At 43.4% G+C, this 26,734-nt stretch overlaps 1 protein-coding gene and 1 long non-coding RNA gene across 2 annotated transcripts in view; one reads left to right on the top strand and one right to left on the bottom strand.

The window, feature by feature from the left end:
- LOC141444342 (uncharacterized) overlaps positions 1 to 26,734 on the bottom strand; it is a 208,539-nt gene that overhangs the window by 78,456 nt on the left and 103,349 nt on the right. The window contains exon 2 of the long non-coding RNA XR_012453168.1: positions 26,322 to 26,365. This is a non-coding gene — a long non-coding RNA (uncharacterized lncRNA). The remainder of the gene's footprint in view (positions 1 to 26,321; positions 26,366 to 26,734) is intronic.
- LOC141444341 (irregular chiasm C-roughest protein-like) overlaps positions 1 to 26,734 on the top strand; it is a 213,308-nt gene that overhangs the window by 90,029 nt on the left and 96,545 nt on the right. Inside the window, exons 3-4 of the mRNA XM_074109874.1 lie at positions 2,114 to 2,264; positions 2,980 to 3,060. Of these exons, the coding sequence (XP_073965975.1) occupies positions 2,114 to 2,264; positions 2,980 to 3,060 (232 nt within the window). The remainder of the gene's footprint in view (positions 1 to 2,113; positions 2,265 to 2,979; positions 3,061 to 26,734) is intronic.

Genomic DNA, 26,734 nt, shown 5'->3' with positions numbered 1-26,734 from the left:
AAGTGTCCAGCGTCCAGTGTCCAGCGTTGGCAGACCGCCCCAATGGTGGACTGACGACATCGTGAGAGTTGCGGGCAACCGGTGAATGCAAGAGGCGAGTGGTCGTTCATTGTGGGGTTCTAAGAGGGAGGCTTTCGTTCAGCAGTTGACGTTTTCTTGCTGATGATGATGATGAGTGACCTTATTGCGAAATAAATGAATTTATTATTATTATTATTGCTCTACATATTTATCATCATCATCATCATCAGCCGGAAGACGTCTACTGCTGAAGCAAAGCCTCCCCCTTAGAAGGCCACAATGAACGACAACTCGCCACTTGCCTCTTGTCCGCAAATAAAAAAATTCTCACGAGGTTTTCAGTCCACCTGTTGGGCGGTCTTCCAACGCTTCGACTTCCCGTTCGTGGTCGCAACTTGAGGACTTTCTCCCCCAACGGTTATCTTTACATAGTATAATGAAATCAAGAAATTGCAATTCAACTTGTTTGTTAAAAGTTGCGAATAACACAGGATAAGTATTTTATAAAGCTGGGATTGCATCTGACATTCTTAGAACGGTATTTAAGTTAGTATTGCCCTACAGCGTTATCTAAATGAGAAATACACTGTTCTACCATTTCTAGTTACAGTTATTTTAATTTTTACGAACGGTCTATGAAGTTATTCTGATTGCTTTTTCTCAAGAATAACAATGTCGTGGTATTAATTTACATTGTTTGAAGAACAAACATTTATTCAACCCTTTTATGTGGAAATATCGTAATAAAAAATAACACACACCTATGTGTAACTCCCGAAATCCAACTACCTCTAATTCTTTATTAAACAACTAATGAATAATAAAGTAATCACCCAAGAGAAGTGGAAGTGGGCTGGACACTTATGCCGCAGGAGTGATGGAAGATGGGGGAAGGCCGTGATGGAGTGGAGACCCAGAACCGGGCGGAGAAACGATGGGAGACAGGAGATGAGGTGGACCGAACCTGGTCAAAGTGTTGGGAAGGTGCTGGATGAGGAGAGCACTGGACCGAGATGAGTGCAAGCAATGCAGGATGTTAACACTCAGCATTGGGTGGCTATGGGCTGAAGAAGAAGAAGAGAAACTGATAAACAATTTTACTGCGCTGACTTGCAACCTTGCGATGCCGTCCGCACTTTCTCTACCTCCACACTTCATCATCAGAGCATTGTTTTACTGTTCCGAAAATAATGTCTAAATACACACACACACACACACACACACACACACACATATACACACTTGTGCATTGCATGCCTCTTGGTAAATATTAGCTTTCAACGTCGTTAATCTTTCTATTTTGTAAGTAGGTATCTTTTTTTATTCGACTGAATGGCAAACGAGCAAGTGGGACTCCTGATGGTAAGAGATCACCACCGCCCATAAACATCTGCAACACCAGGGGTATAGCAGATGCGTTGCCAACCTAGAGGCCTGAGATGGGATACCTCAAGTGCCAGTAATTTCTCCGGCTGTCTTACTCTCCACGCCGAAACACAACAGTGCAAGCACTGCTGCTTCACGGCAGGATTAGCGAGCAAGATGGTGGTAGCAATCCGGGCGGACCTTGCACAAGGTCCTACAAAACCTCCACAACCAAATCAACCTCAACCAACCAACCAACCTCAACCAACCTCAACCTCAATCTCAACTAAATCAGTTGATTATGATTGCCTAGTTAGACAGCAAATCATTTCAGATTAGACAAGCTCTAAATTCTATAACTAAGGTTACCGACATAGCCCGAAGAATTGCGAAACTGAAGTGGCAGTGGCACAAGACCGGTCTGAGTGGAGAGCCTTGGGGGAGGCCTATGTCCAGCAGTGGACGTCTTTCTGCTGACATGATGAAGCTGTAAATTGTGTGATTTGTGTGTGCCCTTGCGATTTTTTGGTTACAGCATTTTGTAAGGAAACACCTTTTTAAAGGAAAGTCCGACGGATAAAAAAATTATCTCTTAAAGGTTCAGTTTTTTTACCTTTTTTCGAGACAAAGAATATATTTTTGCCTGCCACGTTACTATTACGGTCATGGTATCCAGTATAGTGTAGAGATATTTAAACTTAATTTAACTTGCTTCTTTTTTATACAGAGTGCGGTGGTAGGTTCAAGAGTGACACTTCCCTGCCGAGTGGTGAACAAAGTCGGTCAACTGCAGTGGACGAAGGACGACTTCGGCCTCGGCACGCACCGCCATCTAGCGGGATACGACAGATACAACATGGTGGGGAGCGATGAGGAGGGTGAGTTATTTGATTTACTGTCATTGAGTACGATTTGAAAATAGAGAACTCGAAATTATAAGGTAAACGCACCTAAATGTATCTGTGTGTATGTCAGTGGCACCGTAGCTCTTAAACGGGTGGACCGATTTGAATGCAGTTTTTTTTTTGAAATCAGGTTTACTAGCGATGGATATTAGATATGTTTCATCGAAATCAAATACAAGGTCGGGGGTTTTCCAACGTTGTGTTGGTTACGTTATTAAAATATTGTACGGAGTTACGGAACCCTTCATGTACGAGTCCGACTCGCACTTGACCGAATATTTATTTAATGACAAAAGAAAACATACGTGTCCAATATTTTTTAATAATTTAACCGACGTCAGGAAACTAGATTATTATAAAAGTGAGTGGTAGACGTTTGCCTCATCATCAGCATCATCATGTCAGCCGAAAGACGTCCACTGCTGGAAATAGGCCTCCTCCAAGGCTCTCCACTCAGACCGGTCTTGTGCTTTCTACATCCACCGCGATCCCGCGACCTTAACCAGGTCGTCGCTCCATCTTGTTGGAGGCCTACCGACAGCTCGTCTCCCGGTCCGCGGACGCCATTCGAGAACCTTTTGACCCCATCGGCCATCAGTCCTGCTCGCAATGTGCCCCGCCCACTGCCACTTCAGTTTCGCAATTCTTCGTTTGCCTCAAGCACCACTAAATTAATTACTTCTTACAGGTGACTTCTCCTTGGACATCAGAGAAGTGACACTGGAAGACGACGGCCTCTACCAGTGCCAAGTCAGCTCGGGACCTTTAGGTCAGTAAAATTTACCTCTAGCCTTAAAACGAAGCATCCAATGGGGTATAGTGCAGTAACTTATAAAATGAATTATAAAAAGAAAACTAAACGATTTGTTGGCGAGAGAAACAAACATCGCAGTCTTATATCTGTGGCTCCAGTGAAAAGGGGTACATGTCGAAAAACCCAAGTTTACAGGAGACGCAAAAAACAGTTACGCCCGAGATGATTCAAACTTACGTTCATTACACTTGTATATTTACATATACTAATAAATGTGGTATGTTAAAGCACTAAATTAATTGCGCTCTTTCTTATGGGAATGTTATTTTTGCTCTTGATCTATTAGTTTATAAATTAACTACTTGTATCCAAAATAGAAGTATAAAAATAAGTGTAAAAAGGTTCAAGTGGCTATATATATCGCTATTCACCAAGTTTTCGTAATTTTATACGAAGTGAAAAAGGGTACGCATCCGGAATGTTTTTTGTAGTACATGTATAATATTATCCACAGAAGACTAGCTTACGAACTAATGGTGTAGAAAATGATTGCATTTTTCAATTTATGCAGTTCTTTGGACTTAATTACAGACATAACAGACATGTAGCCTTTTGCACGTTTTTTTTTTATTGTGTTTTTAGTTATAAGTAGACTTAAATAATAATGAAAAATTCAAAATGCTACTTGTATCCAAGTTGAGTGAATAAAGCACACATGAAAGTATTTACATATCTATTCAAAAACGCTATAAATTTTTTAAAATCTCACATGCAAACATAAAAAATGCCCGTTTAAAACAAACTTAAAATTTCTCATCATTAGTATCTAAGTATGTCAAACACACTAGGTAGAGGGGATTTTCCGCGTCTTCATAGAAGACATACCGTGTGCCATTGATCGTCATCATACGTCTTGTATTGTAGTCAAAATTAGGAAATTCTGCCTTTTTAAAACTGAAAATTGCAGTCTCAGAGATATTAAACTTTTGTTTGTCCTCGTTATTTTTTTTTTGTTGAAGTGGCCCTTTTACTTACCTGCTTCGCTGTTGCCTCATTCGAAAATTCCCCCATTTGATGATACCTAATTGATAGTCTCATGAAAACCCAAATTTAAAACATTTTGAGCATTTATCTCAGCGAGCAAGCATGGACCAAAGCCACTTTACCGATAAGGAACGGCGGCTTAGGAACTCGCAAAATTTCAAGTGTAGCTTTGCCGGCATTCCTATCTTCGATCCACAGCACGCTAGATCTCGCAGGTAGAATACTCAAAGCTCCAGCAGGCATTAACTACGAGATTGCATGCTTGAACGAGGCCACGAATGACTCGCTAGCTGGACCGAGTCCAAATCTCCCGTCCAAACCACATAGGCGAAGGGCCTGGAGTACAATAGCCTCCGTCACCACCTTATAGGCATTAATAGAACCTTTAACAGGCAGGGACCGGGACAGACTGTTAGCTGTGTCCAAGCCAGAATCTGGTTACTGGCTCCATGCATACCCCTCGCCCAACACTAGAACTTTTATCGACCCAGACACTACGCATAGCTGCTGGTCTACGGCTGGGAGTTGGGATCTGCGAAAGTAACAACTGTGTTTCTTGTGGGGCTCCAGTGGACCGTCTCGGCCAACATGGCCTCTCCTGTTCCTCAGGTGCCGACCGACTGTCCCGCCACGCCACTCTCAACGACATTCTCAGAAGGGTTTCTTTAGTGCCAACGTTCCCTCCGCTCTGTAGCCCCAGATTGTACGGAGCAATGGCAAGCGCCCTGACGGAATGTCGCTGATACCCTGGAAGACTGGCCGTGCGCTGGTGTGGGACGCTACCTGTACAGACACCCTGGCGGCGTCCTACCTAACAGCAACTACCAAACGTGCGGGGGCGGCGGTAGACGCCCGGGAACGCCTCAAGGTCACAAAATATAGCTGTCTCGGCGCCCAATATCATTTCTTTGCTTTCGGCGTCGAGGCTCTAGGTTCTTGGGGTAAGGGTGCGCTGGAGCTACACAGGGAGCTCAGCAATAGGTTAAGGGAGGCAACCGGCAACCCTCGCGCCGGCAGCTTTCTCGCGCAAAGAATCGCAATCGCAGTTCAACGCGGGAATGCTGCCTGCGTGATGGGCACCATGCCAAGAGGCCAACCTCTTTTTTTTAATTAAAGTTTTAGTTTTAGATATTTAAATTAAATAATAGTTTTAGTCCTATGGATATTTTGATTTTCTTAATCATTCTTATTAAATGATTGGTGTCAAGGGATATATCTTAATTAATACCCTTAAAATTAATGCAATGTGCCATATTAGTTTAATAATAAAATGGTGTAAAAGAATATAACTTAATCACGTAACCGTCAACTGCGCAGCTCGCAAGCGCGTTCTCCCTGCACAAGTCAGCGCACACGATTGTGGCTCATCCGTGAGCGCCGTGGCTCCCCACTCACCCGCTCATTCCTCCGCGCAAAGACTTATATCCTTTTCCACGTAAACTTTTTTATATTCGATTTGTGAAAACGGGCGCAGCTCGACTTAATCTTATATTTTATTTTATTTTTTTGTGTAAAGAGATTGAACTTAACTTGTATCAATGTAAACTAAATAAATCTGTTCTTGTTTTAGGGGTTCAAGTGTGCTTAGATTTTTTTACACCCGCCATGTGAAAAAACAGCACGTACAACTAAATTTAGATCATAAATCACAAACAAAACTTTAGTTAATAGAAATACAACATGACAAGTACCCTCTGTTGCTAACTTTTTTAAGGCAGTTCTACCCTTGACCACCAGAAAACTCCGTTGTTTTAAAAGATATCTTAGATCCGTTTACACCAATCGATGCGTTATTTTTTTTTGTGTTTTTTGGTCTATATAACTCAATTTGGCCAAATTCAGACTTGTACCCCTTTTCACTGGAGCCACAGATATATACCTTCTGTGTATGTCTGGCAGTTGTTTCACCGCCGGCGAGGAAACGATTGGCTATGGACTTTTTTCTCGCTCTAGAAACGAACAAAAGATATAAGATCCTGTGTGAGTAAATTAAAGAGACACATATATTAATAGTTGATCGCTGGCGGTTCACACTGCCGGCGAGAACTCGCTCTTACATCATTTGTCGCAGCGACAAGAGCTAAGACTCGCTAAACTATAAAACTAGCTCTGTTAGCTTGGTGGCCGCCCGGCTCGAGCGAGTAGAGCGAGTAATCGCCCGTCGTGCTCGAACACTCGCTTCTCGCTGCTCGCCCACTCGTTTCTACTTAGTTACTCGCTCTGCTCGCTTCTCGCTCATCGTCGGCAGTGGGACAAGTGCCGAGTCCCTAGGATGTTATGGCTGCGTTCCCACCAAAGACGCTTCATTTACATTTTCTCGCACAGCTTAGGGGAGCGATAAGCGTACTAATAGGTATTATAAATGTGAAAGTTTGTGATGATGTTTGGATGTTTGAAGGTTTGAATATTTGTTACTCAATCACGTCTAAACCGCTAAAAGTCATCATCATCATCATCATCATCCCAGCCTATATACGCCCACTGCTGGGCACAGGCCTCCTCTCAGAACAAGAGGGCTTGGGCCATAGTTCCCACGCGGGCGCAGTGCGGATTGGGAACTTCACACACACCATTGAATTGCTTCGCAGGTTTGTGCAGGTTTCCTCACGATGTTTTCCTTCACCGCAAAGCTCGTGGTAAATTTCAAATGTAATTCCGCACATGAATTTCGAAAAACTCAGAGGTGCGAGCCGGGATTGAACCCACGCACTCTGCTTGAGAGGCGATAGGTCAAACCACTAGGCCACCACGGTTTGAATGTTTGTTACTCAATCACGTCTAAACCGCTAAACCTATTTAGATGAAATTCGATAGGATAGTTTTTATCCCGAAGAATATCATAACCGCGGGCAACAGCTAGTAATAGATAAACGCTTGGTTCATGCATGACAAACACATTCCTCGAATATTTATAGTAACGCAGCCTAAGCCATCTCCATGCCAGATTTAACAAACAAAATCACAATCACTTTTATAATATTAGTTTCAACTATAAAGGTGATTTTCCACCGGCGAGGCGAGACGAGAATTGAAATTTGTATGGCGGCGCCCGCGGCGGCTCACGGCGGGTGCGCGAGAATGCATACAAATTTCAATTCTCGTCTCGCCTCGTCTTGTCTCGCCTCGCCGGTGGAAAATCACAATAACACAAGTTAGAACAATAACATTAGTTAGAACTATAACATTAGGTTAGAGCTATGATATTAGGTAGAACTATAGCATTAGTTAGAACTATAACATTAGTCAGAACTAGTCAATAAAACTTTTTTTTTTAAGTATCATGGAACACTTAACACCATTTACCTAGTCCGAAACTAAGCATAGCTTTTACTATGGATAAACATACTTATATAGATAAATACATACTTAAATACATATTAAATATCCAAGGCCCGAGAACAAACATTCGTATTATTCATACAAATATCTGCCCCGGCCGGGAATCGAACCCGGAACCTAAAGCTTCGTAGTCAGGTTCTCTAACCACTTGGCCATCCGGTCGTCATCAGTTATAGGATAAATACAAAGCAAGACTACACCCGGTCTTTGTACCTTTGTGAACTAGTTGCGCCGATGCGCCCCGGGTCATGTTATGATTACGCGGACAAACTTTCTTTGTCAGCCGTCCAGTTTTCCAATATGTACCTACAAAGTTAGCAGTTCAAAAATAACACCGACTCCGTCTGTTATGATTTAAAAAGGTTTTCTCTTGACAGTGGGATCTATTTCAAAAGTATACGCGTCTAGCTGCGCTCGCGTGAGCCATGCAATTTTTTGGTAAAAAAATATCCTAAGGATGCCTCAAATATCTCCATGCCATATTTCATTTATAGGTACTGGTTCAGGTGACAGATAGCCGGACAGCTGCTTTCGCATAAAATAAGTATATACCTATTAGTAACGACAACATAATTATATAAATTCTCGCGGGGACGTATCTGAATATCGAAAATTAATATATCTAATAAATGTTAAAAAGTCGACGGTCCAAATCTCGAAAGTACCGTCGACATTTTAAGCATCGATATTTAAATTTTAGATATTCTGATACGTGCCCATTCTCGCATGCTACCACTTCGTTGTCTATCAGTGAAAATCCTTATTGAAAACACTTGAAGTATCAACATGAAAAACTGCAACTAAACCTGCAAGTTTGAAATCAGACAAAAAAATTCTACTACTTATTAAATACCTGTAAATCAAGTAATCCATAAACGGAATGAAACCGTAATCATAATCTTAACGGTGCAACAAATCATAATTTCTATTACGGCATAACTTTACCACACCAATGCACCTTAAGCCTTATTGAATGATGCAAGTATGCAGGGGACGACCAATAACCATGTCGTCAACGTATCGGGAAATATAGACCGCAAGTCTAAGACCGGTTACACACGGCGAGTTTTAGCAGCGCCAGAAACGCGATACAGTATCGATGCAGTCGCTAATCGCATCTTTACACACGCGCGACTTCAAGCAGCGATATCTATTAAGGGTACAGTCTTGATGTAATATTATATTAATAGTCTCAATGTAAGGACAACCGAGTGATAATTGCGATACAGCGGGGTTACTACGAAATTCGAAAATCGAAATTCGTGTCATTACGTCCCTCTGATCCTTATACATTTAAATACGAGAGTGAGAAGGACGGTACGATACGAACTGAGAATTACGGAGTAGGCCCTCAGTATCGATGCAAACACGATACAGCCGCGACACAAGTAGTGCCCGCTCCCCGCCAATTTGTCGCAATACTCAAGTGTGTTTGCGTGATTCACACATGCGTATGAATCGATTTAACAGCGCGTTCGTATTGATACAGCCGACGGGCCAAAAGTATAGCACTGACCGTTAAATGCGCATGTAAAAGTCGCGCACACCAATCAGCATTTACAAAATAAAGATAATAGATGCGCTTCAATATAGCTTAAAACAGAAGAAGAAACGATGGACTGTCCAAACCACAAAATGGGGTGGGCCAATTGGAAAAAGAAGTGTTGGAAGATATTAGAAAAAGATGGATCGATGACTTCATAAATACCCAACAAACAAAAAGTTGGAAAACCCCCGACATTTGATTGTCACTTCACCCGTTTAAGTGCTACGGTGCCACAGACAGACACACAGCCACACATTAGCGGTCAAACTTATAACACCGTTCTTTTTGCGTCGGGGCCCGGGGGTTAAAAACAGCAGGAAAATAATGGATGGATATTGTTACAGACAAAGAAAAGTGGAAAAGAACGGAGGAAGCTTTTTACTCTCGGAGACTACTAATGTAGATAAAAAGCGAAAATGTAATAAGAAAAGAGCGTTTCATCGAATAATCGCGCTTTGTAGCGCTGTTAAAAGTCACCGTGTGTAGCCGGCCTAAGTGATGTCAAGTAAAATTATAGTATTATGATTCCTTCTAACCATATTTATATGAACCAGTTGAATTCCATAACTCAGACCACAGACTAAACATGGCGTGTCTTCAATCATAATAATTCTTAGTAAACTACTATCCTGTGAGAAAGATATTAAAAATGTTTTAATTACTTTTTGTTTCGTTGAAATAAGATTGAGTGAGATGATTTGAGATGCAACTAAAAATTTAATTTCGTACATCTTGACCTGATGAAAAATTTTGTAATAGTTTAAATAGTAAGAAATAAGATGTTAAGTGATAACAATACAGCTTTTTACGTCCCCCAAGTAGGGCACGGTTCTCTTCCCCTAATGAGAGGGATTGGGTTGTTTATAGGGTTAGTTATCTATCACGTCGGCTTTCTATTTCATTGTATGTATATGTATATGAAACCCTTTTATCGTATACAAAGAAAAATCCACTTATCTCTCATCATCATCATCAGCCAGAGGACGTCTAATCTTGAACAAAGGCCTCCCATTTAGAACGCTCACCCTGTACAAAAACTCGTCATTCTCGTCCACCTCTCGTGATGTCGTCAGTCTACCTAGCGGGAGGCCTGCCAATGATTCGCCGTCGATGTGGTCAAGGACCTTTTTCCCTTTAACGATAAAGGCCCTCCAAACTCGCATATGCTGATTTGGGCCCATTTCCTGACCTTAATACGTAATTTTTTAGTTGCCTTTTTCTAATTTATGTAATAATTTCACTTTCCTATCTCTCATATTCTAAGAGTTATGTCGATGACTTTAGATCTTCAGCCAATTTCCGTATTCCGGATTCTATCATGCAAAGAATCTCTGAGCATAACTCTTTCCATAGCTCGTTGCGTAACTCCGAGTCCTTCCAAGAGGCCAACAGTCACAAACACTGGTTGAAGACTAAACTGATTAGTTGATGTTCAGACACTACGGAATGTCTTATCTCTAGCTCTGGCAGTCATTTATTTAGACATGGCTAAAGATTGAGTTTAAAATTATAAATTGTGAAATCTGAAATAGAAGAAAGGATAACAAAGCCAATTTATACAACATTCTAAATACAAATTGCAATTTAGCTCAAAGTGGTAACATTTCCAATTTAAATACTAAACAAAGTATCTTGAACTTAAAATAACTGTTCAAAAAATCGTGACTTGTTCTAATTCTAGCGAAGGTTCTGAGAAAGACATCTTGAAACAGTTGAGAAATCATTTACCACGTCTTTCGATTCGTGTATCATCGTTTGTACCCAAAGTGGTAATTGATTCTGTGTGCCTGCTTTTTACTGCTTTATTTGGTTAACATGTGTACACACTATCTGATCACGGGTTACCAGAACTAAAGAGTTTTATATGTCTCAGCATAAGGTGTATTTCAAGTTGATCACAATCTTTTTTTTTCAATTCTGTCACAGATCCCTTTACAGCTTCTAAATGCATTTGCTTTTGTTGGGTACAAATGTCTTTTTACAACCAGATGCTTCGTAAAGTGTATAAGTGTCGTATTGATTGACATGTTTCTTTAATTAAACACAAAATTAACTATAACTTATTGTATGATAGTTTTTAAATTGCAATGTTTATTTGTCTGTTTGTTTAATTAAAATGATGTTAAACTTACTTCTCCTTTTTGTTAGGTAGTAATCGGATTGACTTAAAAATTCATACGGTTGTGTAATTTGGGTGACAATGCAAGTATATTTGACAAAAAGTACAAAACTGAACGTTAGAAAAAAAGCTAGATAATAATCGCAATATGCACTTAATAACTTTTTAGGGTTCCAAAGTCAACTACGAACCCTAATAGTTTCGCCATGTCTGCCCGTATGTCTGTCTCTCTGTCCGTGGCTAAGCTCAGAGACCGTTAGTACTAGAAAGCTGGAATTTGCCATGGATATACGTCATATCAGTCACGCCGACAAAGTGGTAAAATAAAAAATACTTAAAGAAAATTTTTTTTGGTCCGGGTTGGCCAACCAAAAAAAAATTTAACAATATACTATTGTAGTCTATTGAGTGTCTTACTACTAAGCCAAGACCACTCTTTCTTTCTGCTTTTTGTTTATACCGAGAGCATGCTCCTTCTCGACGATTTCGTAAACGTCCATATCATCATATGTACATGGTCAGAGCTAGTTATTAAAGTAGTTGGTAGTGGTTGGTAGTAGTTATTTAAGTAGTGGTTGGTTGGTGGTTTATATTATTATTTATACTATTCAATGTTTAATTATTATTTCTTCCTAACGTGTTTTTTCTGTGTAAATAAATGTCTCTCTCTCTCTCTCTCTCTCTATTGTTTCATTCTCCTAGAGGAGCAAACCCACGGAATAATGTTACTTCTTATATTTTTCTCTGACTTGTTCCCCCACAAGATATTCCCCCGTGTTGTATCCATAAGGTTTCAACTCATTACTTGTTCCGGCTTCACAGTGATTTCATTAGGTACTCCATAGTATTTAGTTATTTTGAGGGGTGAAAAGTATAGGGGTAGAACAAAAATACATGTACATGCTTACTTTCACATTTAAAATATTATTAACGATGTCACACTTGTTAAACCACATAAACCTTTCGGACGATTAAAATCAAACCAATCAACCACCACCACAACCAGAACCAGTGAACCAGTGAGATACACCTTTGGCCTCATCTGTATCATCTCGTCATAGGGGTCAATCACGGTTTCGTGAAAAAAATATATGAAATGATCAGTGACCATAGAATGGGTCTCCTGATGGTAAGAGATCACCACCGCCCATAAACATCTGCAACACCAGGGGTATTGCAGACGCGTTGCCAACCTAGAGGCCTAAGATGGGATACCTCACGTGCCAGTAATTTCACCGGCTGTCTTACTCTCCACGCCGAAACACAACAGTGCAAGCACTGCTGCTTCACGGCAGGATTAGCGAGCAAGATGGTGGTAGCAATCCGGGCGGACCTTGCACAAGGTCCTCATCATCCCAGCCTATATACGTCCCACTGCTGGGCACAGGCCTCCTCTCAGAACAAGAGGGCTTGGGCCATAGTTCCCACGCGGGCCCAGTGCGGATTGGGAACTTCACACGCACCATTGAATTTCTTCGCAGGTTTGTGCAGGTTTCCTCACGATGTTTTCCTTCACCGCAAAGCTCGTGGTAAATTTCAAATGTAATTCCGCACATGAATTTCGAAAAACTCAGAGGTGCGAGCCGGGGTTTGAACCCACGACCCTCTGTTTGAGAGCACAAGCACAAGGTCCTACCACCTGCAAAATACACCTGCTGCTGCATAGTTTTTGGGAACTCAATCCAGCGCGGAAATGCAACCAGCCTTATGGGCACTCTCCACAGGGACAAACTTGGGTGAATTGTATTATGCCTACAGTTATTTTTAGGATAGTTTTTATTCAAAATAATGTGTTTGTTTATAGTAGATTATTGTCGTGGCCTGGAAGCAGGCAATTGCTGGCTGAGTATGAGTATTAAACGGACGAACTTGCGAGTCCGTTTAACTAATACGAAGCCAGCAATTGCTATTCCAGCCGAGACTAATATAAAGCTTTTCTCAAAAATGGTGAATAATTCTGAAATAGAATAAACTTTTTCTCAAAATATATTATAAAATTTAATTTTATTCCAATATTTTTCTTGTGCTTTCCCGCCTTTTTTCATTAAAAATAAGCTGCAGGTGTATTTTTCCACCGAAAACACCACAAGCTATTTCAGACCCAATAGAAAAAGTCCGGAGTTCCAACAAAATATCTGATACCGGCCATTAGACTTGGCTGTATACGACTTGTGCCAACATTTCCATGGCCTTTTTAACTTTAAAAAAAATTGTGACTGATTGCAGGCGCGCTAATTCATTATTGTCGAGATAGCGCGCCTGCAATCTTTTTAACTTTTTAATTTTTCGCTGACCATAAACTATGCACTTCACCTTCTGATATGTAAAGAATAATGTCAACTTTTACGGTAATTTTTTAGAAAAATAAATTACCATTGTACAGCAAAAAAAAAACTTGATCAATAGGTATGGCAACATTCAACCTATTTTTGTGGTGCCCTACAATCTCCACCGTAAAACTGTTCCGTCTCGCGGATGTTTTTCACCTTTACTCCACAAATTACCTCGATAAGAAGTTCTTGGCCAACTTTATTGGCGTATTTAATCTCGACGTTAACTTTCTAGAATTATGAATGCAAGTAGGGACGGGGTTGACTTGACCTGAAACTCGAGGCGAGTCAATTAGGAACTCGCCAAGCGTGTCTCGCGAGGGCAGATTCTTCGAATTAATAAATTAATACTATGGAATAACTCACGCCAATAGACTTAGTAATATAAAAAACAAAGACTCCAGAATAAACATTCGTATTTTTCATCCATCCCAGCCTATATACGTCCCACTGCTGGGCACAGGCCTCCTCTCAGAACAAGAGGGCGTGGGCCATAGTTCCCACGCGGGCCCAGTGCGGATTGGGAACTTCACACGCACCATTGAATTACTTCGCAGGTTACCTCACAATGTTTTCCTTCACCGCAAAGCTCGTGGTAAATTTCAAATTAATTTCGAAAAACTCAGAGGTGCGAGCCGGGGTTTGAACCCACGACCCTCTGCTTGAAAGGCGATAAGTCAAACCACTAGGCCACCACGGCTTTTTTTTTCATAATCTGTCCCGCCCGAGGATCGAATCCGGGTTTCGTAGTCAGGTTCTCTAACCACTGAGCTATTTTTGATCAGTATTTTATTAGATAAATTAGTACAAAATGAGATCCCTGGATCATCGATCAAGGAGCAGTACAATTTAAGATCTTCAAAAACTAGTCTATCTATCTCTCAACGGTCCGGCAATGCACCTATGAAACCCTTGGTATTGCTCTGCTATGGGCAGCGGTGATTTTTCCCTATTAGATGATACTCGTTTAATTCCTCTTACAAACATCCTCAAATACAAAAACTATGTTAAGTTTTAGAAATGTACACATACCGTCACTCACCAATCAGCACAATTACCTGACAGGATACATATCCACGAGTCCAATTTGACTCGTAAAAAACAATCGAGTTCCCGAGCGAAGCGAGTGTCTCATCACTAGATCAAAGTTCGCGGTGAAAAAGTTTAAGAGAGGGGTTGTTTCAAATCACCTTATCCAAGATAATGGGTTATTTAGCGGTGATTTTGTCTCTTTGTTTTGCAGGGAATGAAAAGCAGTGAAAAGTGATTTAGTTTTGTTCACTTGCTTCAGTTAACGCTGGCTAAATAATCGATCAAACAAGACAATGCCTGCGAAGAATTCGCGTATGCTATTGAAAACAACTCCTTTCTTTGGGATAAAAGTGTCCTATTATTTATTCTGGTCTTCTAATATCATCAGTATCAGCCAGTAACCGCCTACTGTTGTACAAAGGCACCGCGGCCACGCCGTACAAAATACGAATTCTTGAATCTACATAGGCACGAATGTCTGTACACGCGTCAATGTGTGCGTAAGATACACAGGGCTGACTATCCCAAAACCCTAATAAGTGCTACCAATGACATTTAAAGGTACTTATATATAGGTATGGCTTAGATAGTGCCCTATTTATTTAAACCTACTTAAAATGTGTCTGTCTGTGTATTTAAGCATTATTATTTTCAATTAAGTACAATAGATATACGAGTACAAACTTAAACGAATTCGGTAGGTAGTTATTTCATGTATTAATCGCGATAATTTCGGAAATCATTATTTATTTAGAAAAAGGAAGTAGGTAGGGTACCGTTACCATTTCGCAAAATAATTGCTCCCGAACTTAGTGCCGTGCGGCCGACATACATCGCGTCGCGCACCCGACTGCTTTCCTGCGGTTTTCCTGCAATCTGCGCTTGAGGGGTGGGGTAACTCGAACCGGTGCGGGGCGGAGCGTGGCCATTCTGTACGTTAGTACTATTATAAATTCTGTGACAAAGGCCTCCCTCTTAGAACGTCACAATGAAAGTCACTACTCGTCACTTGCATTCACGTTATAATATAATAATATAATATCATGGGACACTTGATACCAATTGACCTAGTCCCAAACTAAGCAAAGTTTTTTACTATGTTTACTAGGACTAACAGATAAACATACCTACTTATATAGATAAATACATACTTAAATACATATTATACATAAACATTCAAGACCCAAGAACAAACATTCGTATTATTCATACAAATATCTGCCTAGGCCGGGAATCGAACCCGGGACCTCAAGCTTCGTAGTCAGGTTCTCAAACCACTTTGGCCATTGGTCGTCAAACTCGCGACTTTCGCGATGTCGTCAGTCCACCTAGTGGGAGGCCTGCCAAAGCTTCGTCTTCTAGGTCGTGGTTGCCGCTCGAGGTCTTTTATCTCCCAAGTTATATGTTCTTCGAGCGATGTGGCCCGCCCACCTTCTAATATAGTAAGCAAAATTGCATGTCAATTTATCCAGGAGACAAGGCGTGAGATCAAAACAAACTCTCTTTCGCATTTGCAATATACTAGCTGTTGCCCGTGACTCCGTCCGCGTAGAAATTGTTTAGGTAGCATTCCGTCCTTAGCGACCGCGACGCGCGTCCGCGACCTACTGCTTAGTATGAATTTATATGGAGCACTAAACTAATGCCGCGACCGCATCGCGCGACCCAGTTTGTTTAGTGCTTCATATAAATTCATACTAAGCAGTAGGTGGTGGCCTAGTGGTTTGAGATGCCGTGGTGGCCTAGTGGTTTGACTTATCGCCTCTCAAGCAGAGGGTCGTGGGTTCAAACCCCGGCTCGCACCTCTGCGTTTTTCGAAATTCATGTGCGGAATTACATTTGAAATTTACCACGAGCTTTGCGGTGAAGGAAAACATCGTGAAGAAACCTGCACAAACCTGCGAAACAATTCAATGGTGCGTGTGAAGTTCCCAATCCGCACTGGGCCCAAGCCCTCTTGTTCTGAGAGGGGGCCTGTGCTCAGCAGTGGGACGTATATAGGCTGGGATGATGATGATGATGATGAGTAGGTCGCGCGACCCAGTCGCGGACGCGCGTCACGGTCGCGCGTCACGGTCGCGCGTCGCGGTCGCTACGAACGGAATGCTACCTTTTATTGCTATCCCGCGGGAACTAAGCAATTTTCCGGGATAACTTCCTATGTCCCCGGGACTCAAACTATCTGTATACCGAATCTCATTTAAATCGGTTCAGCGTTTTAGACGTGATGAGGTAACAAACAAACAGACTTACAAACTTTCGGATTTATAATGTTAGTAGGATTCATATTGTCTCTCAAGCATTTTAATTTAAAATCCCCTGCAAGACAGAGAATTATGTACCCTTTTTTCATTCACTGGGGCAAAGCCGCGGGTTTAAAGTAATCATCACTAAAGCAACCCGTTTTACACTTAAAGTCAAATTATCACAGCTCGTTTTCGTTTATTTGTTCCATCAGATAACTTAAACAAAAGCATCGAAAACCGTACAAAGTGTAGTTTAATAGCTGTACTAAGTAAATCGTGCTTTCGCCAGCTGGGTTTATAGTAGTGTTCTGACTTGACACCGCACAACAAGAACTTTTCGACGTTTCACTCACGCTTGTACAGTTTAAATTCGACTTTTTGTTTGCTCTGAGTTACGAGAGGCAAACGTAATAATAATTCTTATTAAATACCTATAGGGTTTCTCTGACCTGGCTTTAAATACTACTACTGTTTTGTACCTTTTCCAAATATCTTGAATTGTAAACAATATCTGAAATAAAATTTATTTGTATAACGCGCCGAATTATACCCGTCTCACTCGCGCGCGCTCGTCCGTAGTTTCAGAAATCATCGCAAGGTGGCGCGCGGCTCCCCGCCACGCGCCGCTCGGACGCGCGGGAATGAATGACAGTTCGCTATAGCTCGCATGGCGACTCGTTGCCCTTTCGCCGCGAATATATTTACCTCCGTCTTATGTGGCCCTCATTTCCTTAATTTTCATGTGTTATTGTGTGTATCGATGCCTCTTATATATAATTGTGACTGTTGTGTAATGTTTTCGTGAATAAACGTGTTACCAACCGTTATACTGGCTGCCCAACTAGAGGCTGAACTGTACCTACGATTTCATCGCTCGCTAGCCGCGTAATTGTACCTATTTACATCGACACTACAGTAAAAAGGAGTGTGCCGTGCCTATTCATCATTTACCATGTCGGTAAACACACGGAGTAAGGCGAAAGCCGTCAGCAACGAAGACGAAAATGACCCCGATAGCTACAACGACGCGGAGGAGCCGCGCGCCTCAAGCGCCGCCGCCGCTGCCGCCGCCGTCGCGCCGCCCGGCCACGCCAGGCCCGCCGTCAACACGGAGACCTTTCTGGCCGGGATCATGGAGTCCTTCGCCAGGATGCAAGCCGAAACCAACCGGACCCTGGTGGAAACCCTGCGAACTCTGCCCCTCAACGGCAACGGCCCCTGGAGCCCGCCGTCCGCCGCGGCGACGCCGCCGCCCGACGGCCGCGCGCCCAGCAGCCTGTCGGGCGCCGCCGCCGGGGGCAACTTCTCCAAGTGCACCGCGCGCTTCGACGGGAGGTCGCGCGACGCGGAGGCGCTGGAGGCGTTCATCGACGCCGTGCAGGTGTACAAGGAGTGCGCGGCGGTGAGCGACGAGCACGCGCTTCGCGGGCTGCCGCTGCTGCTGGAGGGCGACGCGGCCGTGTGGTGGCGCGGCGCGCGCGCTGGCGCCGCCAGCTGGCCCGCCGCCGTGGCGCGCCTGCGCTCCATGTACGGCGTCCAACAACCGGCTCATAAGGTTTTACGTGAAATCTTTGCCGCCGAGCAAAAGGACAGCGAGAGAGCCGAAGTTTTTGTGTGTAAAGTGCGTTCGCTTTTGACCAAATTACCGTACGAGGTACCTACGTGTATGCAGATTGACATTATTTACGGCCTGTTGCATCGACGTGTTAGGAAACGGTTACCCAGAGATAGCATTGTCAATGTTGACAATTTTGTAGAAAAAGCGAGGGCCATAGAAGATGCGATTTCCGAAGTCAAAGTAAGTAACTACTCCCTGATCTCGAACGACGCGAACTCGACAACGAGCCGCTCTTTGCGATCGGGCGAGCCGCCGCGCGATTTCCGAGAAACTGCGGCCGAGCGCAGCGCTACTACCGGTCCGCACGGTACCACTGGTTCGAAACTCACCTCAAACTCGAACGAAAACTTGAAACGCGATAAGCGCGTTCGGTGTTCGTATTGTAAGTTTATGGTCATGTCGTAGCCGATTGTCGTAATTTACAAAGTAAAGAGAGTAAACAGCGTACCTTACACGCCGATTCCGACGGTTTAGTCTCTAATACGGGCCCTAGCCCGATACGTTGTTACGGATGCGGCAAACCGGGTGTGGTTAAATCGAAGTGTGAGAATTGTAGTAGTAAGAGCGTGCCTGCGAAGTCGTATGATTTTAATGTCGTAACGGGTAATGACGTCGCGGATGTATCTCAGAAGACGGATACGTCTCACCCTACAGTGTCCATCACTATTGCGGACAGGGTAGGCGTTGCGATACTCGACACGGGAGCTACATGTAGTGTTGCTGGTTCCTTGTTGTACTCTATATTACGATCCGACGGGATACAATTCCATGAGGCGGAGCGCACCATTGGGCTTGCGGACGGTTCCCGCCAGCAAAAGATAGTGGAAATCGCGACGGTACCGGTATTATTAGAAGGTAGGCAGGTAACTACTGAGTTCGTGATGTTCCCTGGGGAAAACACTCGAACATTATTGGGTCGAGACTTTATTAGCAATGCTGGCCTCACATTGGTCTTGGACCAGGACTCGTGGTTTTTTTCAGACAGCCCCGACCACATATTCCCCTTTGTGCGATCCGTTCGTCTGAAGGACACGGAGCTGTTGCGAGCCGATGTCTCCGACGTCACCCTGCGCGACGACGAAGGAACAGAGCTACCACTAGAGCACAGGGACGCACTCAACACCTTCTTGCGTAGCAGAGCCGCACAGTTTGCTGCCGAGGGACCTCCTAGGACTTCGCCGTCCACAAGATCAGGGTGAGTGAAAATCAGGAGCCGCTCGCTTCACCACCCTACAGGTTGTCGCCGTTGAAGAAAGAGGCTTTAGAGAAGGAGCTGCAAAAGCTACTTAGCTCCGATGTCATCGAGGAGTGTGAGTCCCCGTGGGCCTCCAACGTCGTGCTGGTCAAGAAGAAGGATGGGAGTTTCAGGCTTTGCGTCGATTACCGCAAGGTCAACGCGGTTACAGAGCCTGACCGCTACCCGCTCCCCAGGATCGAAGACGTGCTCCACGCCGCAAAGACTTCTAAGTACATGACCACACTTGACCTGCGATCTGGTTACTTTCAGGTTAGTGTCGATCCTGATCACAGGGATCTTACCTCATTTACAACGCCTTTAGGTACGTTTCGCTTTAAGCGCATGGCTATGGGACTTCGGAATTCTGGGGCTACCTTCCAGAGATTGATCGACCGTTTTAAGTCCAACTTACCAGGTATAACTTTGGTTGCTTATTTAGATGACCTGTTGATATTGTCCGAGGAGTCGTTCGAGAAGCACCTTGCGGATTTGGAGGCTGTGTTCGATCGCCTCGCAATGTTCAACCTGCGGGTGAATCGTGAGAAGAGCCACTTCGCTAGGCAGTCCGTCAAGTTCCTCGGCCACGTCATCATGCCAGGTGGTATTCATGTAGACCCTGATAAGATCTCTGCTATCGCTGACATGCCTCCACCTCAGAACGTGAAACACCTGAAGTGTTTTCTGCAAACCTCGAGTTGGTTCAGACGCTTCATACCGGATTATGCTAAGATCGCGGCTCCGTTGACTACCTTGCTGAAAAAGGTAAGCACCTGGAGATGGGGACCCGAACAGCAAGGTGCGTTTGATACTATTAAATCTCTCCTCGTGTCAGCGCCAATCCTCCGCCAAGCCGATGAGACGAAGCCGTTCGTCCTCCGGACCGATAGCAGTGGATATGCTCTTGGGGCGGTTTTGCTTCAGGGGGAGGGAGTTGACGAGCGGCCCGTCGAGTACGCTAGCCGTCTCCTTACAGCCGCTGAGAAGAATTACAACACGACGGAGCGAGAAGCGCTGGCCGTCGTGTGGGCAGTGTCGAAGTTTCGAGGATACATCGATGGAGCGGACGTGGTGGTGAAGTCTGATCATCAACCCCTCAGGTGGCTTATGAGTCTAAAGTCACCGAGCGGTCGGTTAGCCAGGTGGGCGCTTACTCTGCAGGAATACAATTTGAAGATAGAGTACACACCGGGTAAGGCGAACGTGATTGCGGACACACTATCACGCCCAACATGTATTCCAGGTACGGATTGCGACCTGTGTTTGACCGTGGTGGATATGCCCTCTCGCAGCGCAAAGGACGTTCGCGAGAACCAGCTAAAAGACCCCGAAGTAAGTAAGATCATCGAGGCGATGGAATCCGACGATCCATTTAGGGGGAGACCCTGGTCTGACCGTGGCTACACCCTATCCGACGGCATCTTGTACAGGTACGACCTAGAAGGGGACGACAGTGAAGAGGCTCACCTGGTAGTGCCAGAGCACGAGCGTGCCGCTGTCTTATCCGGCTTCCACGATGCACCTACAGCGGGTCATTTTGGAGTCGAGCGTACACTGAGCCGTATTCGGTCACGATTTTATTGGCCTGGTATGCGATCGTATGTAAGTAACTATATTAAGGGATGTCTGCCGTGTCAGCGTTATAAAGTAGATACCAGGAAGCCCGCGGGTTTGCTCCAAACACCCGCTATGTCCAAACGATTTGAGGTAGTATCAGTAGACCTCTTTGGTCCATTAGTCGAAACGCCACGCCGCAACAAGTGGATTTTGATAGTGGAGGATGTCTGTTCGCGCTGGGTCGAACTTTTTCCACTAGAAACTGCGACAAGCTTCGAGTGTGCCAAGACCCTCATAAATGAGGTATTTTTCAGGTATGGAGTTCCTCGCCGCCTCCTCAGTGATAACGGCGTGCAGTTCGTGAGCGAGGTCATGCAGCAGGTCTGCCACGTACTCGGTATCGACCAAATCCTCACGCCCTTCTATCACCCCGAGGCGAATCCGATTGAGAGGAAAAACAGGGACCTCAAGCCTCAGCTGGCCATCCTTGTCGGGCATGACCACGCGACGTGGGATTCGCACCTCGCCGCAGTCAGGTATGCCATGAACTCGGCTATCACTGCGAGTACCGGATTTTCCCCAGCGTACCTTACCTTTGGCAGGGAACTGCGCGCTCCGTCCGATGCCGCCACTGACTTGCGAGCCATCGTGGAGACTGATAACTTTATCCCGAACATAACTCCCCACTTGAAACAGATGAGTATGGCTCTGGCGGAAGCTCGGGACATTCACGAGAGGGCTCAGGCGATCCAAAAGAAGTACGCGGACGAAGGACGTCGCCCGCCTCCGGATTATAAGGTAGGTGATTTGGTACTCCTTAAGACCCAAGGGCTTAATGACACGGGTCCTGGCCAGACATCTAAATTTATCCCACGCCGAGACGGGCCTTATCGAGTCTCATCCGTAGTTAGCCCTACGACCTACGTTTTGGAGAACATCCAAGATGGGACTAACATAGGAAGTATCACGCCTCTCAGCTTACCCCTTTCGTGGCCCCATCGAAGCCCCGGTTAGGTCTAAGCGACGTCGCGGTAGACCTCGCAGATACTTGCAGGAATCCTAGTCCGATTGCGGGCCGCTTATTCGGACTAGAGGGGGAGGATATAACGCGCCGAATTATACCCGTCTCACTCGCGCGCGCTCGTCCGTAGTTTCAGAAATCATCGCAAGGTGGCGCGCGGCTCCCCGCCACGCGCCGCTCGGGACGCGCGGGAATGAATGACAGTTCGCTATAGCTCGCATGGCGACTCGTTGCCCTTTCGCCGCGAATATATTTACCTCCGTCTTATGTGGCCCTCATTTCCTTAATTTTCATGTGTTATTGTGTGTATCGATGCCTCTTATATATAATTGTGACTGTTGTGTAATGTTTTCGTGAATAAACGTGTTACCAACCGTTATATTTGTTTATTTTTATTATTAATCGTCGGAAACAGAGCCGTGGTGGCCTAGTGGTTTGACCTTATCACCTCTCAAGCAAAGGATCTTGGGTTCAAACCCCAGTTTGCACCTCTGAGTTTTTCGAAAGGAAACATCGTGGGGAAACTTGCAAAAACCTGCGAAGCAATTAAATTGTGTGTGTGTCAAGTTCCCAATCCGCTTTGGGCCCGCGGGAACTACGGCCCAAGCCTTCTCATTCTGAGAGCCGGCCTGTGCCCAGCAGTGGGACGTGTATAGGCTGGGATGGTTATTAATCGTTAAATTAAATCAGTATATTAGGCATGGCAGTGTTATTGCTGTCACATGGTATGGGAAATTTCCTTGGTACGAGGCCTTAAATAATTTAAGTTTCAAGATCTCTAAGATAAATTAATATGCTGTCACTTTAGCATACATTGAAAATGACATTGAATCTATATGATTTTTTTCGTACATTGCTACTCAATAACTTATTTAAAATTATCTACTTCTACTAATTTAGATAAAAAAATAAACTTATTTTAAAAACTTTCTTGTGGCTATAAGCGACTAAATTGCCTGGCTTTAGGAAATAATTTCACTTTTCACATTACACTTTAATAAAATAAGTCATATTACATGTGTCACCTACTCGTATATCCAGCGCTAATACGAAGTTTAGGAATATGACATTGTCAATATAATTTAATAAGTAAGTACCTAACACACGATATATATATATGGTACATTAATTAACAAGTAGAAGGAGAAAAACTAAACTAAAACTAACTTACTCTAATCCTAAAAATCTATATTTACAAATATCAACCAAGTCGCTTTAGGCTGGGTACCCATAAGACTGGCTGCGTTTGTGATTGTCATGTGAAAACTTATTTATAGCTCTCCGCCATCGCTCATGCCTCACACCGCACTTAACCCGTACAAAGCCGTAGTGGGCGAACAATTTGCGGGTTGTTTGGTTTGACCGCGCGTGTTCCTCGCCCTTCGACATTATTACCCCGAAGTTCACTTAGAAAAAAAAACCGCGTTAAAAATGTAATGTTTTTGTTAAGGGAAAACGGTTCATCATGTACCTATATAGGTAGGTATATACTTATTTATCAAAAATATTAACATTATTACCATAATATAAGTAGGTAGTAACAATATAAACTAAACATAGAATACATAAAAAAAAACCGGCCAAGTGCGAGTCGGACTCGCGCACGAAGGGTTCCGTACCATTTTCTATACAACATTAAGACATTAGCAAAAAAACGGCAAAAATCACGTTTAGTGTATGGAAGCCCCCCTTAAATATTTATTATTCGCGTTTAATGTACACTAGTGCTTACCCGCGGCTTTGCACACGTAAATCTGATCCAGCAGCTGATTTGAGATTTCGGGATTTTAAAAAACTCCCGAAGGATTCCTGAAAATTAAATCGTGGTTTTCATTGAAAACAATCATGTCAAATTTCATGACTCTTGCCTCAGCGGTTGTTGTTTCGAGATTTTATCCCTATCCCGTGGGAATATCGGAATAAAAAGTAGCCTATGTTTTATTATAGATTCCCAGCTATCCAACATACCAAATTTCATCCAAATCCGTTTAGCTGTTTCAGCGTGAAGGAGTAACAAACATACTCACTCACTCACAAACTTTCACGTATATAATATTAAGTAGGAAGAGAAGGATAACTTCCCAAAACTAGAGTTGAAGCCAGGACCTCAATCAGGTTAGTTTCTTTAACTTGCAACTAAGCTTCACCAACTGAAACTCCGTACGCAAAGCGAGGCGTATCTATATAGTTTTACGCAGTCCAGTTTTTTATACGCAGAAATCTATCACTTCTTATTTGCTCTGAGCTTTGTCATAATCATCATCATCGTAGCAGCTGGAAGACGTTTCACTGTTGGGTTGGATATAGAGCCCCAATAAACCTCCAGTTGCTTCGGTTGGAAGCGGTCTACATCCACCGTGAACCCGCGCTTCAACCAGGTCATCCGTCCATCTCGTTGGTGGACGTCCTACGCTGCGCTTGCCGATCCTCGGTCTCCATTCGAGAAATTTTTGGGTCCAACGGCTAACCTTCTTGGTTATGTCAGTGACCCTCGTTCTTTTACGTATCTCCTCATTTGTGATTCGTCATGCACAGTGCCGGATTAGCCCATAAGCAATCAAGCAATTACTTAGGGCATCACGTCTTAGGAGCGTGGATTGCTTAGGGCATGAAATAGCCTTAATCCGGCACTGATCTCACATTCCTATAAAAATACAGCAACACGTATGAGAAATCTCACATAAACACGAAGACGAAACCTATAAATCTGTGAGTTCTCTCCTAATAAGATAAACCTGTAGTAGATAAATTATTTTCTCTGCCCCTAACTTGTGCGCGACGTGAGCGGAACTGCCAATGAACCAGTTTTAGGGGTCCGTTTTATAAGAAAAAACCTATCCATGTTTGTGAAACGGTGAACTTTTTCACTTCGCGTTTATATCAGAAAATGATAAATGGGCAAATGTGCTTTTTAGGGTTCCGTAGCCAAAATGGCAAAAACAGATCCTTTATAGTTTCGCCATGTCTGTCTGTCTGTCCGTCCGCGGCTTTGCTTAAGGACTATCAATGCTAGAAAGCTGTAATGTGATTTGTTTGCAAAGTATTCAACTTTAAAGTGCAAATTTTCATTAAAATCGAGCGGCCCCCCCCCCTCTAAAATCTAAAATGGTGGGTGGAAAATTTAAAAAAAATTCAGGATGGTAGTAAGTATATCAAGCTTACAAGAAAAACTATAACGGTTAAGTTTTCTTGAGAATTATTAGTAGTTTAAGAGTTAGCACAGAAAACCATGCATCCATGTCTCAGTTTGTATTTTCGATATGGTTTCACGGGATACCCGTAAAAGTAACAAATTTGGAGTTGAAATAAAAAATACAAAAAGACTCCAAATAACAATCGTATAAAATATGTACTTAATTTTTTCGTAATGGCTACGCATCCCTATTCGGACGTGTCCGACACGCGCTCGGCCGTTTTTTTTAAATAAATTTTGAAATAGAAACGTAAATAGATTTGAATTTATCATGAGCTTTAATTCAAGTGTCAGATTGAATGGTTTATGAGTGAAAAATCGCAAGTGTAGTCGCTAGATACGAGTAGTAAGATAATACTTTTGATTTTAATATAAACTTATGTTGTATGTAAACATTTAGTGCCTAATCTTTAATTCACAATACTATGCTGTCGTTGTGTTCTAACAACCAATTTTTCAACCAGTGTGTGCTGCCAGCCCATATGGAAATAACAGGCTTTATAAAAAGGCCCAGAGTTGCTCAGCAAGCTGTGGAGAGGGCTATGCTTAGGGCTTTTCTACGGGACCGAATCAGAAATGAAGTACGTAGAAGAATGAGGATCACCAACATAGACAAGCGAATTAGCTCGTTGAAGTGGCAACGCAGTTGAATGGAGAACGCAGGAAGCGCTGCTTAGGACCAACCAGATGGATGGCGCTATATAGGGGAGGCCTAAAGAAGGAAGTACAGAGGGAACAGTGGACGTCCTACGGCTGATAAATGATTATGATGTTCTTAAGGTTCACACAAGTAGTTGCTGCTATAGTGACTTCAAGAAACCTTTATTGTATTGCAGTACGTCTACGGGACCACCGACGTTCTGGCACACTCACCCTTGACCGGTTTTTCAAAGTGTTTGCTCAGTTGATTGGCGGGTGTCTTTTCCGAAAGCGTCAGGGTTGTGCATTGTTTTTATTATATACGTAAACATTTTTTTCGATGACGGTGTTAGCTTACCTTGTGTAGTTTTTCTTGGTTGTTTTAGGTTGATATTGCAGGTTCTGGAAGGAGAAAGTTTAATTATTAATAAGGTTCGTTCATCATATCAGCCATAGGACATAGGTCTCCATTCGAGAACCTTTCGGCCCCAACGACCATCTGTTCTCCGTGATATATAGATGTTCTGCCCATTGCCACTATATATTGCCACATTAATAAGGTTATTATTTAAAATATCCGAGTAGCTGTGGTGGCTTAGTGGTTTGTTCTATGGCCTCTCAAGGAGAGGATCGTGGGTTTTAACCAGAGCTCGCTCCTCTGCGTTTTTAAGAAATTCATGTGCGAAACTACATTTGAAATTTACGAGCTTTACGGTAGAGGAAAACTTTGCAAGGAAACCTGTGAAACAATTCAATAGTGTGTGTGAAGTT

This window comes from Choristoneura fumiferana, chromosome 29, assembly GCF_025370935.1.
Source record: "Choristoneura fumiferana chromosome 29, NRCan_CFum_1, whole genome shotgun sequence".
Classification (NCBI taxonomy): Eukaryota; Metazoa; Arthropoda; class Insecta; order Lepidoptera; family Tortricidae; genus Choristoneura; species Choristoneura fumiferana.
Note: the sequence above shows the minus strand (reverse complement) of the source record. Positions and strands in the feature narration are given on the sequence as shown.